Consider the following 22762-nt stretch of genomic DNA (forward strand, 5'->3'; position numbering starts at 1 on the left):
GGTTGCTGACTCTTTCAATAAACAAACACCAAACTCTTGCCGACATATTTAATTAGTTTAACTAAAAAATCATGATGCAGAAGTTTTAAGAATAATTTCATCAAAGTATTGAATGTTAAGATGCTTTTCCATGTGTCTAAATTCATTATTTCATTCAAGCTTTTCCGATACCATCCACCAACATTTTATCACCTAACACCCAAATTCTTAACCAGTCTTGACTCTTGGGCTACCAAAAGACCGTGTGAAATGAAGCAAAATGAAGTTTTAATAAGACGTACCATCCAAATTGATCCACAGTGACACCCACACCTTCAACGTAGGTCCAATAGTCAAATATTCGTTCATGCTTATCATAGGATATTAACAGGTAATGGGTCGGTAACCCAATTTGACATCATCTACGGTTTAGAAGTCAAGCTACTAACTGGATAACTGCTAAGATGTTGACTGGAACGATTTGTTGGATGCTAAAATTTGCTATTCCCTATATTCGAATAGCAAGACTTTTGGGCTCTGGTCAATGTCGGGTGGAAGCCCCCATTTAGGTTGGATATGGTTTATGTCATCCATATATATTGAAGGCCCATCAGGCATCAGATAACCACCCTCCATATAATATGATGTTGTTTATGGGGAGCAGTTGCGTAAGAGTTATCTGGGATAAATGTTATCATCTGCCCAAATTTAAATTTGAATTTGATCTGGTTAAGTGGGATTTCAAAGTTTAAAGTATTAGAAATGTAAAGTTAGATAATTTTAAGAGATATATCAAAATATGATTTGAATACACATGGATAAATAAAAAATCAAATAAATCATAAAATCACATCAATGAAACTATATATAAGTCTTGAATGAGTCATGTGTGTGTGTGAAAAATCTAATAAATCATAAAATCATGCCAATGAAACTATATACAAGTCTTGAATGAGGCGTGTGTGTATACACACCAGCAACCTATCCTGTGAAGGTTAATTCTGGCCTTGGCGGTTCTCGGGTTGGTTCCAGGGTCTATTCATGGAACTTGTTCTTTTTTTACCATTCCCTTTGAAGAAAAAAAATGAAATATGTCCTTCAAAAACTTGATTTTCAATAATGATACTATGTAGTTTAAAAGTTATATTATCTTTAATATGTAGAATATCACAATATATTAATATTTGGTTGAAAATTTGTCATTATGATTTAAATTTTATAAATATTACCTTTTTACACTATTTATTATATACATACAAACATTAAAATGAAAATAAATGATCAAATTATTTAAGTAATTCGATGGTCAAGTGAGACCATGGCTTTTGTAACTATGAGTGCAATAAGGGTGAGCATAATTTGGTTAAACCGAAAAACCAAACCGAATTAGCAAATAAGCCAATAACGTATTAGACACGATCACGAAAAGTCGAAAAGTCCAAAACAAGAAAATCGAAAATAGAAAGAAGACTCTTCGTCTTCCACACTGTAGCACTTCCAGAATCCAGAGTCCAGACTTCCATTCCATACTTTCCAGTTCCACTATTCATCTCATCGTCTATTCCAAACCCCAGAGCAAGAGCAGACCAGAGAGGCAGAGATCAAGAATCCTCCAAGTCCCAAATTCTCAGCCCGACAGCTCCAGCCTCCAGGCACTCTGCACTCAGGCAAACTTCCGACTACCGCAGACTTAGAGTCTCAGACTCAATTCGTGCTGCCGTCAACCATCGTTCTTCTTCTTCAGTCTTCACCGCCAGTTATAGCCTTACAGGCTTACAACAGCCAACAGGTATTTATTAACTTCTTCTTCTTCTCTCTTTTTATAGAACACAGAAGACTTGACTTAATTTTGGTTTTAACCGAAATAACCAAAAAAAAAATCGATTAGGTTTAACCAGTTCCTATATATTTTGGTTTTGGTTTGGTTTGCCACTTTATTAAATCGGTTTTGAAATTTTCAGTTTTTTTGTTCGATTTTGAACCAAAAAAAACAAATGCTCACCCCAAATGCTTGGGCTCAAAGCTTCACATCCTTAGAAATATTTTGAGGTTTATTTCAAAACAAATTTGATTCCAAGGCTGATTTCACCATGACCAATCAAGGCCGGTTCATCGGTTTCCCCTAGACCTTGGAACCGACCTAGGTGGAGTCGGTTCCAAGAATTTGGAACCAGATTGAGTAGGGTCAGTTCAAAGCTGATTCGAAGTCAATTCTGAGTAGAACCTACCCATTTGTTAGTTTTGTAGAAAAACAAACAAATCTTCATTTTTTTTTCTTTTTGTTTTGGCAACTGCCCAGACGAGTTTACCGCCAAAACTCTTGCTTTCGGATAGTTCTTTGTTATTTCATTTTTGTAGATTTAGAGTGCCTAGGTTGTATAAAAAGTTATCGCAAGGTGCACGGTTTGAACGTGCAAGAAAGCTTCTAGACAGTGTTAAGAACCTTCTTTCACTCTTCCATACCATTTTTTCTTCAAGATCGATATGCCACTGATACACCCGATATCCCTTTATACATACAAGAAGGAATGATATGATGTATTTTCATGTGTTCCACATAATTTAAACTGAATGGAACGATATGCCCCACAATACACCTCGACATGTGAAATTTTAAACCTTGCATAATTCAAATCCAACCCATTTACAAATAATAATTGGATTAACTATGGATCCATCGCTGGGATTCAATTTTATCCATATATGCGTTTATATCTACATAAAATCTATATTATATAATTGATAAAGTTAGTTTAGTTCAAGTCTACTAGAGATTATTTTCAATTCATTTTGTTCATAATATACAATATCAAAGTCATTTTTAGTTTAATTTATTGATGACATTCAATATTTAAATACAATCCGAGTTCAATCTGGATCCGAGCAAAACTGGATGGATAATATTCAATTCAAATCCGAATATTAACAAATCAGATATGGATCTAGGTAAGTGGGATATCCCACCGGTGTCTGCTGATCCATTTGCAACCCAATGCACGGATGCAATGTGGGTTAAAAAAAATCCAATCAGACATTCTGTCTGCTGAAAAATGTGAAGAATGCTTGATTCTTTCTACCCATGCAAAACACACGAGATTTGAAGAAGAAAAAAAGGCAGGATCAGAGCATCCCATATAAATAGTTGAGACTATAGCTAAGAGTACAATCAAAAAGTAGGTAGAAGAGAAATGGTAGGTTGAAATTGCTTCTTTGCTATCCAGATTCCTAAAAAACATTATTTATTTCTAAAACAGCCTCCGAAGCACATGCTATTCTTGTAGCAGGTAAAGGAACAATCGACTCACCAAACAAAACAAACTTAAGAATGTATAAAGGAAAATCCCATTTTCTTTAATACAGGAACTAGCTTGGATAAGTTACTTCTTATGGCTCTGGTTGCATTTTCTCGCATTCTTCTCTTATTGATTGGAAAAGAACAGAGGATAGATACCGCTCGCCGAAACTTGGAAATACAACCTGCAGTTCCAAATCCAAGAAAAAAATTAAAGGATTAACACAAATAGGTTAGGTACTCAACTAAAAAATGATTGGATATTAAATGGTCTCCTTGTTTTGGATACTGCAAAATCCACAGTTCACACTGTTTGACTAAGGATGAAATTGGCAATACAACTTTTAATTTGATTTATTTATTTATTTTTGCTAGAAGCTTTTGATTTTATAATGGAGAAAATTTAGAGAGAGAAAGAGAGTCTCTTATCTCTCACCAAGCGATTTCCCACACCCAAAATAGAGATTCTCTGCCCAACCCTTGTTTGGCTAAAGTATCATCCAAGGAATTAGCACAATGTTTAATCTGAATGAAAGAGATTTCCATATCTCTTGTCAACCATCTAAATTTCATTTTTTTCATTGCTATATATCCATAGCTTTGACTTCTTTCTTTGTAACCAGCTCACTACCAATTTTGAATCTCTCAACAACAAATTTCCCAATGTTCAGATCTTTCTCACTTTGAACACCTTCCATCAAAGCCAATATTTCTACTCTAAGGGAATTGCCCTCCCCAGCTGGTCCTGAGTATAGAGCAATTATCTTACCCTCCTCATCTCTAAATACAACACCAATACTTAATAATCATGGGTTTCTCATACTGCTTCCATCAAAATTAAGTTTAATGGACCCCCTTTCCGGTGGAGACCAATGGTAATTTGAGACGGACTTAGTTGAGCGAGATTCAGCCACTTCCTTCCACTTTATAATAAAGTCATCCATTGACACATTTAAAACTAAATCCAAAGATTTCAACCAATGTACCGCTCTAATTGTAATTGTTTCCATTATGTCTTCCTCGCTTCTCTCCTTCTCTAGAAAAATTCTAGAATTCCTTTCTTCCCAAATTGTCCAAGTTTTGCTGCTCTTAATATCTTCACATAAGTCTTCCCCTCATCTTTGGCCATACAAAAAAATGGAGCAAATAGGCTTTGAACATCCACCAAAGGGTTCCACCTACACCCAAATAGGAGAAGGACCATTCCTAAATAAGAGCAGTAAAAGAACAAAAGACAAGTAAGTGATAGCAGCTCTCACCATTAGCGTTGCATAAAGTACACCAATTGGGGGATAAACACCAACTTGGTCATTTTCTTTGAAGTAAATCACAAATATTAATCTTTTCATGGACTACTTCCAACAAAAAGCACCAATTCTAGGAGAAATAGGCTTACACCATGCCTCCTTAATTGGAAAAGAAGGCAAAGAGATAAATGAAGATCGGGACAAGGCTTAGAAGAAGGAACCACAAGAAAAAGAGCCTGAAGGGGTATTAGTCCAAATTCGGTTATCTGACTTAAAGGAATCAAGAAAGACTTCCTCCAACAGTTGTAGTGTAAGTACATTCTGGAGTTCAGAGTCTTATACCCCTTCGAAAGCCCAAATCCCAATTGAAGCCATTACTTGAGTTTGAAGGAACCAAGAATTTAGAGATGGCTCCATTTTTAGAATAAGTGCAAAAGAAGTGATGGATACTGCTCCTTCAATGAGGAAGACCCCAATCATACAAGTTTCATTAATTGCTTTCCAAGGAGAAGCTTGACTTGTCCTAGCTGAAGCTCCAGCATCCCAGTTGTTGTCCATGAACCCATGAATACTCACTATCACCTCCACCCACAACTTGTCCCTGTCTTGTGGCATTCTCCATGGTCATTTCCCCAAGAGAGCTGAATTCCTCCTCTACATATTACCTATTCCAAAACCCCTTACACCTTTTCCTCTACTCACCACCTCCTAGCTGATCCTATGATCCCTCTTCACTTCCCCTGGTTCCTATAAAAAATCTCTCATCATCTTCTCTATGATTTATCAAAAGCAATATTCATATATGTGTTTGTATATGCATATATGTATACATAGGTAAGCTGGGCTCAGGTTAGAATAAGATAGGGTTGGGCTAAGGTTGGGTTCAAGCTACCTAAAGACTAGGCCCGAGCCTGGCCCACAAAATAAGAAAGCCCGAACTTTTGGCCTTTTGGGCCCAGGCCTAGCTTGAGGACCAGAAAGCCAAGCCCACAACCCATGTAAAATTGTGGGTTGGTTCAATCCGGGCTAAAATTGGGCCTGCCAAAGTTGCACCCCTACCTTGTTCAATCCTCGACTTTCCTCTATTCTAAAACCCTTCCTCAATTTCTCGCTCCTCATTCAATACCCCCACACCTTAAGACTTTTCAAATGTTTAGGCTGGGCCAAGGCTTATCTTATTATTTTTCTTTTCATTGGGCCTCAACTTTTCCCACATTAGTCCTCTTAACTTTTGAAATTTCCAAGTGGTCCCAATGCTACCCCAACCCTTCACCTTCATCTTCAGCCTCCCGAAGTGACCTCTCATTTATCCAAAAATCCTAACACTATCATTTGCCTCTTCCCCTTTTATTTTCCCACTCCTACCCTTATCAAGTTGTAAAAATGTTGGGTTGTTTCTTGCAACTACAATTCATATTTCAAAGATCTCACCCAAATAAATAAGATCTAACAATGTAGGAATTGATTTGATTTCCTCTGTCTCAATGACAATTCTCACAAACTGAATTTGCTTGCATGTCTTATTATGAAAATTGAACCACTTGACCCTCCCACTGCCACAAGCAATTGTTCTTGGCTCTGCGCCTCTGCCCCAAAACCCAGCCCAGACCAACCCGTAAATTTCCAAGCTCGGGCCCAGGCCCATCCCATGCTCGCATTAAGCCTAGAAAATTCTAGGCTGGATTTGGGCCCAACACTTCAAGCCTAGCCTGACCCACAATATAATATAATATGTGTTCTTAAATATATAATATTTTTATGTTATAATATATTATATTATGAATTATATATAATAAATTATATAAACTTAAAATTATATATTTTATATGTTATATATATGCAAATATATTTTATTTTATGTTAATGTACTATTTTATAATTTTATATAAAACATAAATTTTTTAACACTTAACTATTCATGAGTTGACACGAGTCAACTCAAGTATGAGAGTTGCCCTCCTAGGCAAGACCTTTTATAGATGAAAAAGAAAGTCCTGTCTCGGGATTCCCTATTTTGGACTACCTTGTAATTAATGTTCAAATTAAGTTTGAGAATATGTGATCAATCTTAAAGGAAAGGTTGAATCTCATGCCTTTTCTTGGTTGCTTGTAACTCTTATCTTTATGGTTAATAAAATTTTTATTCATTCACTAAAAAGAAAGCAAGGTCTTCATTCCCATAATGTGGAACTTGGGACAAAACTTAATGGTAACACTCACTATTGAGTATTGTTCCACATCCCACGTTGCTCAAGAATGGGAATGAAAGCCTTGCCTTCATCTATAAAAGGACAAGCAAGTCAAGCTAAACCAAGTTTAGGAATTAAATGAGGCTCATTGCCTTTTCTTATGCAACAGGCCCAAAACCTAGCCAAGCCTAGCCTAGTTCGGACTTGTATAATGTTTTTTCATGTATTGTATATTATTTAATTTAAAATTTTCTAAATAATTAATTTTTCATTAGGTCTGCAAAACTTGTAAGCCTGGCCCGGGCCTGGCGCCTGGACTTGTAATTTAGACCTGGGGTGCGGCCTGGGCCCAGCCCAGGCCTAGGCTGAAGCCTTTATCATGGGTGTTAAACCCAGCCTATGCTTGGCCCATGACCACCCCTACCCACTGCCTTAAACACCATAAACATCAACCCAAATGTACCTGCTTTTGTCTACAGTTTACCCTAGTAACGGTGTCCATCTATCCAATCTTATCACTTGACTTCTAAAAACTCCCAGTGCTCCACATCTAATGTCAGGATCTAAGTTTAGGGCTCTCTCAACCAGACATCAATTTAGGAATTTCAGTCTTTCTTTCATCCTCCCCACCACTCTAACTGCTACCCCTTTCAATGCCATTTTCACTTTCGGTTTTCACCCAAAATTTTCAGTTTGCTGCCATTGCAAGACATTCAATTCATCATTTTCCCTTCTCTTAATGTTGCTGGAAGCAGAGAGATGTTGGCCAAGAACAGTTATGAGATAAATAATCAAGGAGTTGTGTGGAATGCATGATTCAGGAGAGATCTCCAAAATTGAGAAATCGATTATTGGTATGAATCTTATCCAAAAAACTTAATGGGCATATCCTTTCTCTGCTTCATTAGGTATGAACTTTCCGGAAGAAAAGCCAGATCTTGATTGGACCTTTGATGGGAAGATTTGACTTTTAAAGATAAATTCCCCTCTTTGTTCTTTCTACCTTCACATCCTATCTGCTTCCTATCTGATAGTTAGGTTTCCTCCCATAAGAAGTGATCTGTTGCAAGTTGAAGGCGCTAGATAGGGTAGGGGTAGACCCATAAAAAACATGGGTGAAAGTAGTAAGAACTAAGAAATGATTTAATTGCTAATGATTTAACCAAGGTTCAAAATATCGATACAGACCAATATGCAAGTTGGGGTGTATCAAGCTTCGCTTTTTTTATTTTTTTTAGTTTTTTTTTCAAACTGGTTCAGAGGGGCTGGTTTAAGGCCCCATCTACCCCCTGAACCAGGTCAGTCCTCAAAACACCCACTATAGGGGTGTATCGTTAGGTCACTGATAATGATACGTATCAGCTGATATGGCCCGATACGTATCGATATTTTGAACCTTGGATTTAACAAAGGATATGACATTAAACGGAACAGAATATCAAAACAGGATTTTTGTAGCTGACCCCATAGGCCCATATAGTTGGGATAAGGCTTGGATGATGATGATTGGTTTCCTTCCATCATGGTTTGCCATGAGATTTGGGTTTTGGATGAGGGTTTCGGGATTGCAAAACCCCAGAGATTTTGGCTCTATTTGAATCTTTAGAAGAGAGCTTAGAGATTGGTTATTTTCCTTGTGCCTCTTTTTTTGGACTTTCCAACAACCCCTCTATTAAGGCTTGTTTTCCAGTTAAGGCCATTTGGCAAGGATTGGTGCCACCTAGAATTCAAGCTTTCTGCTAGGAAGCCTTCCATGATAAAATAAACACTTGCAAGACTTTGCAATGGAAAAAAAAAAAAAAAAAAACACTTGATGCTTATCTCCTCGCATATGCCCATTGTGCAAAGATAATGGAAAAAATTCTTTACATTTCCTAATCTCCTGATTCTTGCTACTTTGTTTCTGCTATTTGGGAGCTTTTTTTTCTTGTTGTTTGGTTGCAGGTGGATACCCTCAGCTTTCGCAAGAGCAACATCCTTCTTTTTAATTTTTTTAATCTCTTTATTTCAATCTAGTTTTGAATAATAGAATTAGAGACTTTGCATCCCTAGGTTTAAATTTTGACATAGGATATCATATCATTTTATTTTGAAAGTTGTTTTTTATTACTAACAGGATATCGTATCATATCAAGAGAACATAAAATTTGATTTCCTAACTCCTAATTCAGAGAGAAGCCAGACAAGAATATACATACCGCAATTAGCTTTCCTGCATTCTCGGGTCTCTTTGCAACCTTGATGGCAGCTGTAGCAGCTGCACCAGAAGAAATGCCAACCTGCATAAAGGATCAGAATTTAAGGATCAGCAACTTAACAACTAACAAGAACAATCCATCTAATGAAAAAGGATGAATAATTTTACTGAATAGATTTAACTACCATATTATACATTTGATCATTCCTACATCCAACAAAAAGGTGTTGCACATGCTCATTGATCTGGAGCATCCAAATGGGTGAACCCTGGAATGAAGTCCAGAATCTCATAGAAATTCTCCGAAATCACCCCAAACCAATTTGATCGCTTTAAAAGGTTCAACAATAATAGAGATAATGAATGAAAGAAAAACTACGATTTATCAAGAAAAAAAAAACTAGAGATTTCAACAGTTGAGATTATCCAATCAACTGAACCTGGTTTAATGTTGACTATGAAGCTAATGTGCAGCCACAAGATGAGACACATTAATTGGAAGTTAAATTGATAAGTTAACAATACCTGATATACTCTAAGGACTTTATGAGAATCATAAAGCACCATATTTTTTCTTTGATGAAAAAATATATCATAGGTAAAGAATAACTTGTTGAAATTAAAGGACCAATTTGCATAAGATGCTTAAAAAGAAAAAAAAAAAAAAAAAGACATGAGGTTGAAAATACCACTTCTTTGTCCTACAAGTAACAGATGCATATTTTTTAAACAATCAGAAATGAAAAATAAACATGGTTTCAAAAATATAAATGCCAAACATATCCAATGTTTGGGGAAAATGAATGACAGAAGGAAAGAAAAGAAGCATTTTGTTCCTTGATTGTGTTCAAGAAAAAAATACAAATAAAGACAAAATAATTCTGGAGCCAGAAGAAAATTGAGAATATAATATCTTCACCCAAAAGTACTCATAGGGCTCAGAATGACGGCAGGTAGGTTTCACTTCTGTTCAGATTTTTTTTTTTTTGATAATGAAAAAAAAAAAACAACTTTCATTAAAAGAGAAAACAAAGGTTCTAAGTTCAAGGCAAAGAGCTTTCACCCACAATAAAAACATCATAGAACAAGCAAAAGCAGAATATATTTCTTAAACTAAAAAAAAAATGATTTGGCATCCAAACTTCAAAGTGCTTTTGAGGTTAAAAGATCCAAATGCAACTTTACTTTTGCAGGACAATGTTGATTTCATAACGATTTCACAGATTAAATTAGTACTTACCAACAACCCTTCTTGAAGAGCCAATTGCTTTGCCATTTCAACAGCTTCATCACTGGATATCTGTTACATAACAAACTCATTAAAAAATGAGATTCCAAATAACAGAAAAGCCTGCTATATGAAGGGAAAATGCTACATACCAATTCAACTTGTTGCATATGAACAGACTTCCAATGTATTATTGTAAATAAGAGTGTACAAACACATGAGCAGATATCAAATTATAAATGATGCAGGACAAATTGAACCATCTAAGATGGACTCAAAGGAATTCTAGATTGCAAGGCTAAGGGAAGTAGATTTCATCAAATAAGAAAGTTTTACCCAACAATAAGCAGTGTTTTAAACTATCATTGACCTGGGCACTTGGTCAGATTAAAATCAAAACCATTGACTTAGTGAATCACTGATGTGAACCATCAACTCATTTGAACCGTTTATGAGTGCTGGTTTCAAGCAATTTGAAATGTTTGTTAATCAGAAATTAAAAATTTAAAACAAAAAAAAAGCTCTCTACTACCCAAATAGCTAGGTAGAGAGAAGGAAATACAAAGCAACACAAGGAAAGCCTTGTCTATAACCAGAATTTTTGAAGCAGAAAAAGAAAATTTTACACATCCACTCCTGGCCATGGTTTTCCCCATTAAAGGCTTTCCTTCAGCTAATATGTCAGCCAAACATTAGCAGATCAAGGCATCCACTTGAATGAGCTGTTTAATTGATTGCCAAAAGTTCTAATTCCTGATTCCCTTGGGTTGCCTAGGCTGCACCCATCAGAATTGAATTTCAATCTTCCTATTTCAGGTGCAACCCAATCCATATGTCTCTTCTGAATTCTCAGTTGATAACCTACCACGATCTGCCAATCCCTCAACAGGTCATCCTTGGTGACACATTTGATTTTCACATGTTAAGGTTCAATGCCCAATTCTTATCTTTAAAAGGTCTATCAAAGCAGCTACCCCAGCCCCTTATCCTCAAAAATTCTAGCATCTCTCCCCCCAAAATCCCCATAATATTGCTGCCCTTCTACGCTGCCATAAAATCTCTTGCCTTTTGGTAGAACATGTAAAAATATTGTCTGAGAAAAGCTCCAAAATGGATGAATGGGCCATCCAGCTACCCTCCAAGAGAAGAGAAAAGTGGTTCCATGTCTAAACATCAATATTGGCAAGTTGCAAGGTGAGTAGTGTCGTCACCACATGAGGTGAGATACACCAGTATTTCCATTTCTTCTGGAGACTATAACATGTATTTGTAATCATATCATCTGCCTCCTAAGTCCTAACAAAACACCTCTCCTTTAGGAGGCACAGGGCCTGACCACAATGCTTTGGCTGGATAAGGGTCTGTGAGTCGTACTTGGCCCCAAACTCTCTCATCCACCCCAGAAGATCCAAGAGACCTTTGCAAGAATATCTAACAACCTCACAAGCTTGGGAATTTCAGCCTCAGTCCCATTCTTAGACCTAGGTTCCAAGAAAAACCAGGCTATCTTGACCAGCAAATTCAGCAATGACCTTGTGTTTGAAGGTTGAGAGATTATTTAATTCTTGGAAAGGTTTGGCTTAAAGGAGAGTCTCCCGAAGCACCCCAACACAGGTGCCCCAGAATTTCACCCTAGTACAAAATATAGTATTATGACATATTTATTGTAGAAAAGTAGCAAGTATTAATATTTCAGGTGTATGCCGACAAGATGAGTTAGTCCAAGAGCTATGAAAGTTGGAATTAGAAAACCAGGGATAGAGAACATAAGGGATTAAGTGGTGCAAGGCCTGGAGATGAAAGTTTGGGCATAGAGCAAAGGATGCAACAGAGTGTTGAAAAGATATTAAGTATTAAAAAGGCCCTGAACAAAGAAGCAAAGAAGCTGTTAGGGATTGTGCAATGGTCAGGGTGGTCCATTGGGTGAGGACTTTGGAGTTGTTCTCCCAATTCTCCGTTGATGATGTTTGGAGGAATTGGGAAGTAATTGCAAAAGACACTTCAAGAAAGGAATGTGTGGAGATGCAATGGTCACCTCCAATGGAAGGCTTCGTTAAACTGAATTTCGATGGGAGCAGCCAAGGAAATCCAGGCCCCTCGGGTATAAGAGGGGTATTGAGAGATTCAGAAGGTAAACTTATAGCCTTTTTTTCCAGCCCCATGGGCTTGGGTGACTCTCTCAAAGCAGAGTTGCTGGCAGCATTACAAGGGGTGCAGATTGCCAATGAATTACAGTTAGCAAATTTGGTGACAGAAGGGGATTCAAAAGTGGTGGTGGGCTGGCTAAAGGACCCGGACTCTATAACCTGGTGCTACAGAAATGAAATGAAGAAGTTTAAGTGGCTTACTAGGAATATGAATCTCAGGATACAGTGGGTGAGGAGATCTGCAAATGGGATGGCTGATGCTTTGGCTAAGCAAGGGGTGAATAGGGATGCATTGTTTTGGACTCTATTTAATTTTCTTTGCTCTTCGATTTTTATAGAGAGGTAGCATCTCATGCCTCTCTAAAGGATGCTTGTAAGTCTTATCTTAAAGTCTAATAAAAGCTCATCTTATTTATAAAAAAAAAAAAGAAGGCCCTGAACAAGAGCTCAGGTCCTCTATTTATAGAGGAAGCTTGCCATGAAATCATGTACGGTTGAGATTGTTCTAGAATATTCTCCCCTTGTGTGAGCAAGCAAGGAACAAATCCCATGCTTTCCTTGAAAAAGGACGTGTCCTCAGGGGTCCACTGTACCGATTGCATTCTTGGGAGATATACAAGTAGAGACACATGTCCGGAGATACCAAGTACTGTCACGCACGATCTCCCTGGACTCCATTACTCTGCCACGTGTCCAAATCTGGTTAATCCTAACGGCAGCTCCTAAAGTGTTTTCATCGGGGACTCATGTCATGCAAGTCTTCCAGGAGTGAGACCGTCTTCGCATGAGACCTCTTGTTGCACAAAGGAATGATCCCACGAGCACCATAGGGACTCGCTGGGTCTAGCATGATTACACTTATTTCAAACTCGTAATGAGGTACAGAGATCTCATTGTCACTGTATGTTTATCCAATCTCTCACACCAAGGACTCTTGAGGGTGTTACTTCTATTGAATGCAGAGTCCCACCCATTTGAGTCCAGTCCATAGATGCTTTCAATCACAAAATACCACAAATGACTCTCTCTCTCTCTCCCCCATAGGAAACCTCCACAACCACTTCCCCAAAAGATATATGTTTTTTTTCCTTTAATCACCCTAAACCTAATCCACCAACCTCCTTCCTCCTATAATCCCTTTTCCAATTAATCTTTCCTATCCTGCCCTAGGTCCACAAAAGTCACTTGTGATTTTATTTATCAAAAAAAATCACTTGTGATTTTTTCATTCTACCCACCACTCCCCTTCATGGACAAATCCTCCTTTATTTCATACCTTTTTTTTATCAATAACCACATTTCATTAATTAATCACAAAAATATTACAAGGATAAAGATAAACTTTCTTATCTTCCAGCTGGAGTTTGAGCTCCCAAGAACAGAAAAAGGAAAATATTACACTTGTGCCCAAAACAGTAACTCCCTCTCGACTCCTTGCTTAGCTATTATTTCGTACCATTGTGTTATACAGTTAATTCGTTCTCTTTTTCTCTCTCCATCTTGCTCTCCATTGTATTAAGATTCAAGAATACTTCTTTCATTTGCAGTCCTAGGCACCCGCTTGAATAAGCCATTCAAATTTTTACCTAGTTGCACCTGTCTAAATAATGGCCTAAAAACCCAAAGAATTTCGTATTCAGCTCTCATCCATGATACAACTGTTTGAAAGTCTCCTATACTAATACCTCTGTCCACCCTTGCATGGAAACAGCTTTAAACCATGGATAAGGGCTAGAAGCTCTGCCTTTAAAGAGTTTCTTTGCCCAAACGGGTCTGGCAAGCTAAGTAGAATGTTGCTGTTATTGTCTCTTACGACTACTCCCCTAGGTTGTTACATGCACAGCCCAAACCAATAGCATGTGCAACCCATACAGCCATCATGGAAAAAGAGGATTTTAATTGGTTATTATTACTTATCAAAAAGAGGATTTTAATTGGTCCAACTAGGGCTCTTTCCAAAATCCAATGCAACTCGTCCTTTCTGCCAAGTAGAATGGTGATGGCCAATCTGAACTATTGATCTGATAGGGGATCCCCTGGATTGTCCACAAGTTCCCAAATCAACATCAGCCCCATAACCAACTTGCATTGGCAGTTAGCCCAAGTTCTATGAACCATCCACAGTTTCAATTTTTTAATTAAGAAATTGCCCACAAGTTTCAACTTGAGACACATGGCTAGTATTTTGGGTTGAAATTTGTCCCATAAATAGAGGCTAGCAAGAGAAACATGTGAGATACTTGTAGGCCTCAACACTATCCCATGATGCATGCTGCCCACCAATGGCATGATATTATTGAATGAAACCAGAGGGGAACTAAATGCAAAGTCAGATTATAGAGATAATCCCTAAATGTAATAATAATAATAATAATAATAATAATAATAATAATAATAATAAATAATAATAATAGGATCCGAAATCAGGGTATGATCAAGATTGGAGACCAAGAGTGCCTCAGCGAGGCATCTTTTGTCACCTTGGTTTGATGATTCATAATAACAGAGACACCAAAGTGGGCATCAACCACAGAATTAGAGTGTTATGGAGAAAATGGAGGAACATATCAAGAGTCTTATATGATAGTAGAATACCGCTGATATTAAATGGAAAATTTTATAAATGGCTAAAGCAAACAATGTCATATGCATGAAAGCATTTGGCTTTCAACAATACTGAATACACCCAATCTGTTAATGATTAAAAAAAAAAAGATACTGAATACACCCAAAAAAATGAGTCTAGCAGAGATGCAAATCTTTAAATGGATGAGTGGAAAAACTAGAAAAGATAAAGACCAACATTAACATATCCATAAGAATGTAAGAGTAGTCCTGGTAGTTGACAAGATGAGAGAAAGTAGACTAAAATGGTTTGATCATGTGAAAAGGCAATCTACAGCATCAATACAAAGTAGAGTTTGGTGGGGTAGTAAAATCTTGGGCTGACAAGTGTGACAATGCCAGTTTGAGTTGGTCACTTTGTGTAAAAAAAACAAAAAACAAAAAACAAAGGTTAGGTCCTACCCTCTCCACCCCTTATCTAGGACTAACATTGGGTAGTTACCCTTTAACGGTGCGCATTGCTATTTATGAATGTATAATTTCAGCCACTAAACTATTTTACCAGTAACACTGAATTTGAAAATACCAGTTGACATTCTTTTATGCACTATAAACATATACACACAAGGAGAGAGGGGATCTCTTTCCCAAAGTGGCTTATTCCCCTTTTTGTAAATCCCAGGCTCACAAGCATGAGAATTTAGGTTTGACTCTGAGATTGACCACTTTGTGCAAGAAAGTATCAAATGTTACGTCCTTATTCAGCCCACCCCTCTCAAGACCCTTGGATAGCCAGGAGCAACATTAGGTAACCATTGACTTGTCAGTTGGCCAAATTCACAGTACTGGTAAAATCATACTGAATCGCATCTATCAGTTGAGTCAAGCTCTGTCCGCCCAACTCAACATAGTGCAATACTGAGCCCACCCCTCTCAAGACCCTTGGATAGCCAGGAGCAACATTAGGTAACCATTGACTTGTCAGTTGGCCAAATTCACAGTACTGGTAAAATCATACTGAATCGCATCTATCAGTTGAGTCAAGCTCTGTCCACCCAACTCAACAGAGTGCAATACTGACTTGATCAAGTTAGATATTGAGATCCTAAACATTAGCTGGAATAACTATAATAAAAACATAAGAATTCTTGGTTATGCATTATTGGTGTGACAGAAAGGTACCAAATTAATAAGAAAAAATAATGTTTAATAACAGAAAGTAGAATGGAACAGAACAGAAGTATAAATATAGGAAGAGATTAGATTTATACCTCTAAGACTTCATCAAGTACTTCATTGTCTAAATTCTTGGGCACAAAACCTGCCCCAATCCCTTGAATCTTGTGTGGACCTGCATTATGGCAAGAAGAGATAGATTGCATAAAATAAACCTGAAAGAAGCATTATTTAAAAGAAAGTCAGTTTAAAAGGTATGTTGGCTTTACCAGGCTTTCCCCCAGAAAGGATGTTGCTTTCTGCAGGTTCCACACCAATAACCTATGCTTCATAAAGTCGATTAACAAATTAAAAGGGTAAGAACCTGAACATGAGGACAACATATCTAAGTTAAATAGAAAGATGCCAGCAAGACACTTCATTTGCCTAAAGCATGAGGTGTAAACAGCAGGAGGTTCCCTGTTTTAAATTAACAAGTCAAAATTGGAAATCAGCAATAAATGCAACTTGTCAGTAGTGGTTGCCTGCCTTCAATAAATATATAAAAAGAAATTAGAAAAGTATTGGGATAAGGCATGGATGATGATGAGAAAAGGGACAACCTTTCAACTAAGTAGTTTAAATGATACTTATTTAACTTTTTTATATGAGAATCCAACACAACAGACACATGTTGTATATGTTATTAGTGACGTAGGGATATATTAGTCCTTTCATCTCTTATTATGCTCATTCTAATAAATAAGGAGTGGGCACCCCCACACTCAGTCTTCTTCTGATTTCTCTCTTCCTTCAAGACTTGAAGGCTGCTTTCATGGTATCAGACAAGGAGATCTGATTGGATCATCTTTCCAGTTCTCATATTTTTTTTTATCCGTGGTTCTCTCCTGTTTGTGGGATTGATTGGAAGGGAAGATAGTAATTATTCAAAATGACCATCTAGTCATTCTTTTTTCCTTTTTTCCTTGGTTGCAAATACCAAGGTGGTTCATTCAGATCCGAACACAGGTTGAGTGATGTAGAAGGACCTGTTATGCAAGCTTTTTGAATTTTTTTCTCAGTAGCAGGTGTAGGCCTAGAGTTGTTGATATCCAGATTTTGTGGGGGTATCCCTAATACTTATGGGTGGGCTATGATGGGTAACTGCTGCTATTAAACCATTAAATACAGACTTGTGAAAAGTTATTTCTTTCCTCCTAAGTAGAGGCAGTGCTGAAAGGTTGCTTGGAAGCGATGTTTTGACTCACCTGCCATTAAGTCTGTGCACAGACTTGCGAAAAGTTATTTCTTTCCCTCCTAAGTAGATCTGCAGTGTTGAGAGGTTGACTGGAAGTGATGAATTGAATCACCTGCTTTGTCAAGGTTGGTGTATCACTTGTTGAAGTGTGTCTGAAGGCTGTTTGGGTGAAAGAAGTCACTGACAGACCTAGACTGGGTTTGGCAACCCTGAAGATAACCTTCTTTGGCCTGGCAGTGTAGTGTTTTGGCTTGCCTGCATACTACTGGGTATGTTTATGAAGCTTGGCAGAAATGAACTTGTTGCCCTATAGACCATTGAAGAGGAATATGACAATGGATAATTCAGCTACTTCTAGTGTAACAGGAACTCAATCTTGCATACTACTGGGTATGTATTTGAAGCTTGGCAGAAATGAACTTGTTGCCCTATAGGCCATTGAAGAGGAATATGACAATGGATAATTCAGCTACTTCTAGTGTAACAGGAACTCAATCTTGTGGTAGTCCTGGTACTGAAAATATGTTTGTTCCTGTCTCCATCACCCCACAAGATAGACTGAACTATCTAGACTGGGCTAAAGAGGTAAAATTGTTTATTGGAGAGAGAGGAAAACTCAGACACCTGACCGGAAGAGTTGTAAAACCCCAGGAAAGTGGTCCTACACATAATAGGTGGGAACAAGAGAACCACATGATTATGTCTTGGTTGTTGACCTCCATACAGCCTTCTCTTAGGAAAACTCCATGTGAACTGAGACGGCAAAGGAGATTTGGGACCAAGCAAAGGCTACCTACTCTGAACAAAGACATCATCCAAAAGTGTATTAATTACAAATGGAGTACTCATCTTGTAATCAAAAGGTGACAAATCTCTTTAAACATATTTTTTCACTCTTACATCTATGTGGATTGTGGAAAGAGTTAGATCACTATCAGTCCATCGAGTGGGGATGTGAGGACTGAGGATGCAAAGGCTTACAAGTGTCTTGTTTCAGATCAATGGGCGTTTGCTTTCCTTGCTGGTCTTAATCCTATATATGAGCCTATCAGGGTGTAGATACTAAGAAGCAAGGAATTACCCAACATACAGGAGGTGTACACACTGATGCAGTCAAAAGAGATGAGGAATGCCATGAATCCTCCTTAGGGGGAGCAAATTATTCTCATGGCTAAGGGTGATAGTAAAAAGGTTAAACAATCTAAGAAGACTAAAGAAGATGACAAAGACAAACTGTGGTATACTCAATGTGAGAAGATGAAACAAATTAAGGAGAATTGTTAGGACTTAGTGGGGAAGCCTAAGAAGTTCTAGAAGAAGCCAGGGAAGAAGGTTAACTCAGATAATGTGACAACCGGCACATATATTCATGGATGACCAGCCTACTCACTCTACTGTGCCTGCTCAAAGTCACTCAATGGGTTTGTACCAAGGGAGGTTTTACATAGTCCTATGTGTGACCCTTTGAAGTAGTATAATAGGGTACTTTGTCATTTAGAGGGCACAGGTAATAGGCCTTTCCACTTCTTATGCCACCAGCTCAGGTAACTAGGCCACTTCACTTGATGTTTTTTTTCTATTCCTAGTGATCCCTCAATTATCAACTCCAGGGCTTCCAGCCACATGACTGGTAAGCCTGATCCTTTTTCTTGCTACCATCTTTATCTAGAAGGGGTAAGGTGAGACTAGCAAATGGTTCCTTCTCCACCATTGTTGATCAAGGAACCATATTCCACCCTAGTGTCAATTTTATATTACCTATCTGCCATGCTCCAAAATTACCAATTAATCTTATGTCCATTAGCATTATTACTAAATTTCACAATTGTTCCATAACCTTTCTTCCCAATTCTTGTGTTTTTCAAGATTTCTCCTCGGAGAGAATGATTGGAAAGGGTCACGTGGTTGATGGTCTCTATATTTTGAATGGTAAAGCTAGGTTGGAGACATCTAAGTTTATGGATCTCATGAGTCAGTCTATGAGTTAGTGTAATAATGACCATATCTATTAAGGAACCGTCAGTTAGGTCATGTGTCCTTTGAGTCTTTAAAAACCATTTTTGTCTTTATTGCAATATTTTGGATATTTGGCTCTAACAACTCTTTAACTTTGCAAAAAAAAAAACCACTTTAGACCCTAAAGAATTAAAAGAGCCATTTTTGCCCTCAAACTATGATGGAAAGGAAACTTCAAGGCAAAACGGACAATGTTAAAGAATAAAGACGTCACCGGCAGATCTGTTAGACAATGAATAAAATAATAAAGCAAGCTTATGTGGCACTGCTCAAGTTTGAAAAAGTCACTTTAATAAAGCTAATTAAGTAAATTACTTTAGGGTCTATGATGGTATAAAGTTAATTAAGTAAATTAAATAAACAACACTAATTAAGACAATTAAGTAAATCAATCCAACTATGTAAGTTAAGCAATCAATTAATTCAATTAAGTAAATTAGGCTAAGTAAACAGAGTAATTAAATAATCAAAGCTAATTAAGGTAAATAAGTAAATTAAGATAAGTAAATAAAATAATTAAAGAAATTAAGTAAAGTAGTTTAATTAAGAAAATCGAGTTACTATGTGGGCTAAGTTAATTAAGTAAATTAAGTGATTGTCAATCTACTATTAGTTAAGCTAATAAAGTTAGTGTTTAAGTATTAATTTGCTCCTAATTATTGTTAACCATTTACTATTAAATTAATTCTTGTTAACTTAATGGCTCTAGTTTGAGAAAATCCTTGAAGTAATTTACTTAAGGTTAATAAAATTTATTTTTTAACTTAGATTAACTTCTAAAGTGGCCTTTTTCAAACTTGAGAAGTGTCACATAAGCATGCTTTATTATTTTATTCATTTTCTAACAAACCCGTCAATGACGTCTCTAACGTTGTCTGCTTTTGCCTTAAAGCAGCCTTTCCATCAAATTTTGAGGGTGAAAATGGTCCTTTTAATTCTTTAGAGTCTGTGAAAATAAATCTGTTGAACTAATTTCAGAGAGACAGAGAGACAGAGAGACAGAGAGAGGAGAGAAAGAAGAAGAGAGGAGAAAGAGGTGTCTAACTGAGAAATCTAAAAGACTCTCCCAATCGACTATATATATAAATAAATATATATATATATATATACACACACATCAAAAATAAAGCACAAAGTCAAATATACCCCTACTTAAGTATGGGACATGTAACTAACATAAAACTTAAACAGATGATGAAAAGACTGAAATACCCTTCCTTATCTAACTCTAACACTCCCCCTCAAGCTAGAGAATATATATTGTATAGTCCCATCTTGTTACATACATAGCTCACTCTTCCCGAACTCAACCCTTTTGTAAACGAGTCTACCCACTGATCACCTGTTCTCACATATTCTGTACTTATGACACCATTAAGGACTTTTTCCTTTACAAAAAATGGCAATCTACCTCTATGTGCTTAGTCCTCTCATGAAAAAACTAGATTAGATGCGATGTGAATTGCAGCTTGGTTGTCACAGTATAACTTCATGAGTTTGCTTATTGAGAACCCAACTTCTTGCAAAAGATTTTTCAACCACACTAGTTCACATGTAGTGTGTGTCATGGCCCTGTATTCTGCTTCTGCACTACTCCTTGCAACAACAATTCGCTTCTTGCTCCTCCATGTCATTAGATTTCCTCCAAGAAATGTACAATAACCTGTAGTGGATCTCCTATCAGATACTAAGCCTGCCCAATCTACATCTGTATAGCCAATTATTTCGAGACTACCTCCTGGCTTGTACAGTAACCCACGACCCGGAGCCCCCTTCAAATACTGCACAATTCTAAGAACTGCATCCCAGTTAGGAACTCGAGGGCTTTGCATAAATTGGCTTACCACACTAACAACAAATGAGATATCTGGTCTAGAAATAGTTAACTAATTAAGTTTTCCCACTAGCCTTCTATACCTTCTAGGATCATCAAATAATTCACCTATATCACTGCCCAACTTCACATTTGGTTCCATGGAAGTTTCAGCTGGCTTAGCACCTAATAGTCTTGTTTCTTCCAATAAGTCCAGAACATATTTCCCCTGGCATTGGTTTATGCTTTGTTTTGACCTAGCGACTTCTATACCCAAGAAATACTTCAACTTCCCAAGATCTTTTGTTTGAAAGTGATCTTGTAGAAAGATCTTCAGTCTATCACTGCCAGTGATGACTATGCCGTCCACGTAAACCACTACCAAGATCTTCCCAGCTTCAAAATCATAGCTAAACACTGAGTGGTCAACTTGACATTGTCTCATTCCGATCTCTATCACTACTTCACTAAATTTGCCAAACCAAGCACAGGGAGACTGTTTGAGCCCATAGGTCGCCTTCTTGAGTTTACACAACTTACCATCCTCCCACTGAGCAACAAACCCTGGTGGTTGCTCCATGTACAGTTCCTCTAGAAGATCACCATGGAGGAAGGCATTTTTAATATCGAGCTGAAACAAAGGCCAATCATTCACGACTGCTAAGGAAATCAACACACGTACTGAGCCAATCTTAGCAACATGGGAAAAAGGTTTCCACATAATCTATACCATAAAGTTGAGAATATCCTTTGGCAACTAAACGGGCTTTCAGTCGTTCCACTCTCCCATCTGGTAGATATTTAATAGTATACACCCATTTACAACCAACAACATGCTTACCTGGGGGAAGATTGCTGAGTTCCCACGTACGATTGTAATTAAGGGCAGAGAGTTCCTCTTCCATAGCTTTACGCCACCCTGGTTACAACCAACAACATGCTTACTTGGGGGAAGATCGGTGAGTTCCCACGTATGATTGTGATTAAGGGCAGAGAGTTCCTCTTCCATAGCTTTACACCACCCTAATGAGGTAAGAGCCTCTTAGACATCATTAGGTGTAGACACAGAAGATAACAGAGAAACAAACTGGCGATGGGAAGCGGAAAGGTGAGAGACAGAAACATAATTGGATATGGGGTGCAGAGTGCAACTACGTTTACCTTTCCGCAATGCAATAGGAAGGTCAAGGTTAGAAGGCAACTCGAGTGTGCAAGAAACTGGATCTGTAGACGGAGTAGAAGCTGGTGGAGGTGCTGGTCTTTGTCAATGAGTATACACTTGACGGATTGGTGAACTTTTAGTATGATATTGCATTTGAGGAGGTAGAGACTCAGTCACAACGGCAACAACAGGAATAGGATTATCAACTGAAAGGAAAGAGTAACCACTTTGGGAGAAAGAGAAACATCAGGACCTGAGAAGTACAACACAGATTCAAAGAATGTAACATTAGGACAGACAAATGACTTCCGAGTAATGGGATTGTAGCATTTATACCCTTTCTGAGTCCTAGAGTAGCCAAGGAAGATACACTTAATGGAGTGTGCATCCAACTTGTCTAGACCAGGACCAAGATTCTGAACAAAGCACACACACACACCCGAAGATCCTGGGAGGCAAGGGATATGGAGACAAAACAGAAAACAAGATAGAGAACGGAGAACGACCGTCAAGA

General features: G+C 37.6%; 1 protein-coding gene across 1 annotated transcript in view; it reads right to left on the minus strand.

Annotated features, from left to right (window-relative positions):
- Positions 1–3153: 3153 nt before the first annotated feature.
- The window catches only part of LOC104586991 (cysteine synthase-like), a 33999-nt gene continuing 14390 nt past the window's right edge, over positions 3154–22762 (minus strand). Inside the window, exons 6-10 of the mRNA XM_010244403.3 lie at positions 16290–16341; positions 16116–16195; positions 10145–10204; positions 8906–8986; positions 3154–3456 (exon numbers count right to left, since the gene is read on the minus strand). Of these exons, the coding sequence (XP_010242705.1) occupies positions 3364–3456; positions 8906–8986; positions 10145–10204; positions 16116–16195; positions 16290–16341 (366 nt within the window). The 3' untranslated portion in view covers positions 3154–3363. The remainder of the gene's footprint in view (positions 3457–8905; positions 8987–10144; positions 10205–16115; positions 16196–16289; positions 16342–22762) is intronic.

This window comes from Nelumbo nucifera, chromosome 1, assembly GCF_055504915.1.
Source record: "Nelumbo nucifera cultivar China Antique chromosome 1, China Antique-T2T, whole genome shotgun sequence".
NCBI classification, from domain to species: Eukaryota; Viridiplantae; Streptophyta; class Magnoliopsida; order Proteales; family Nelumbonaceae; genus Nelumbo; species Nelumbo nucifera.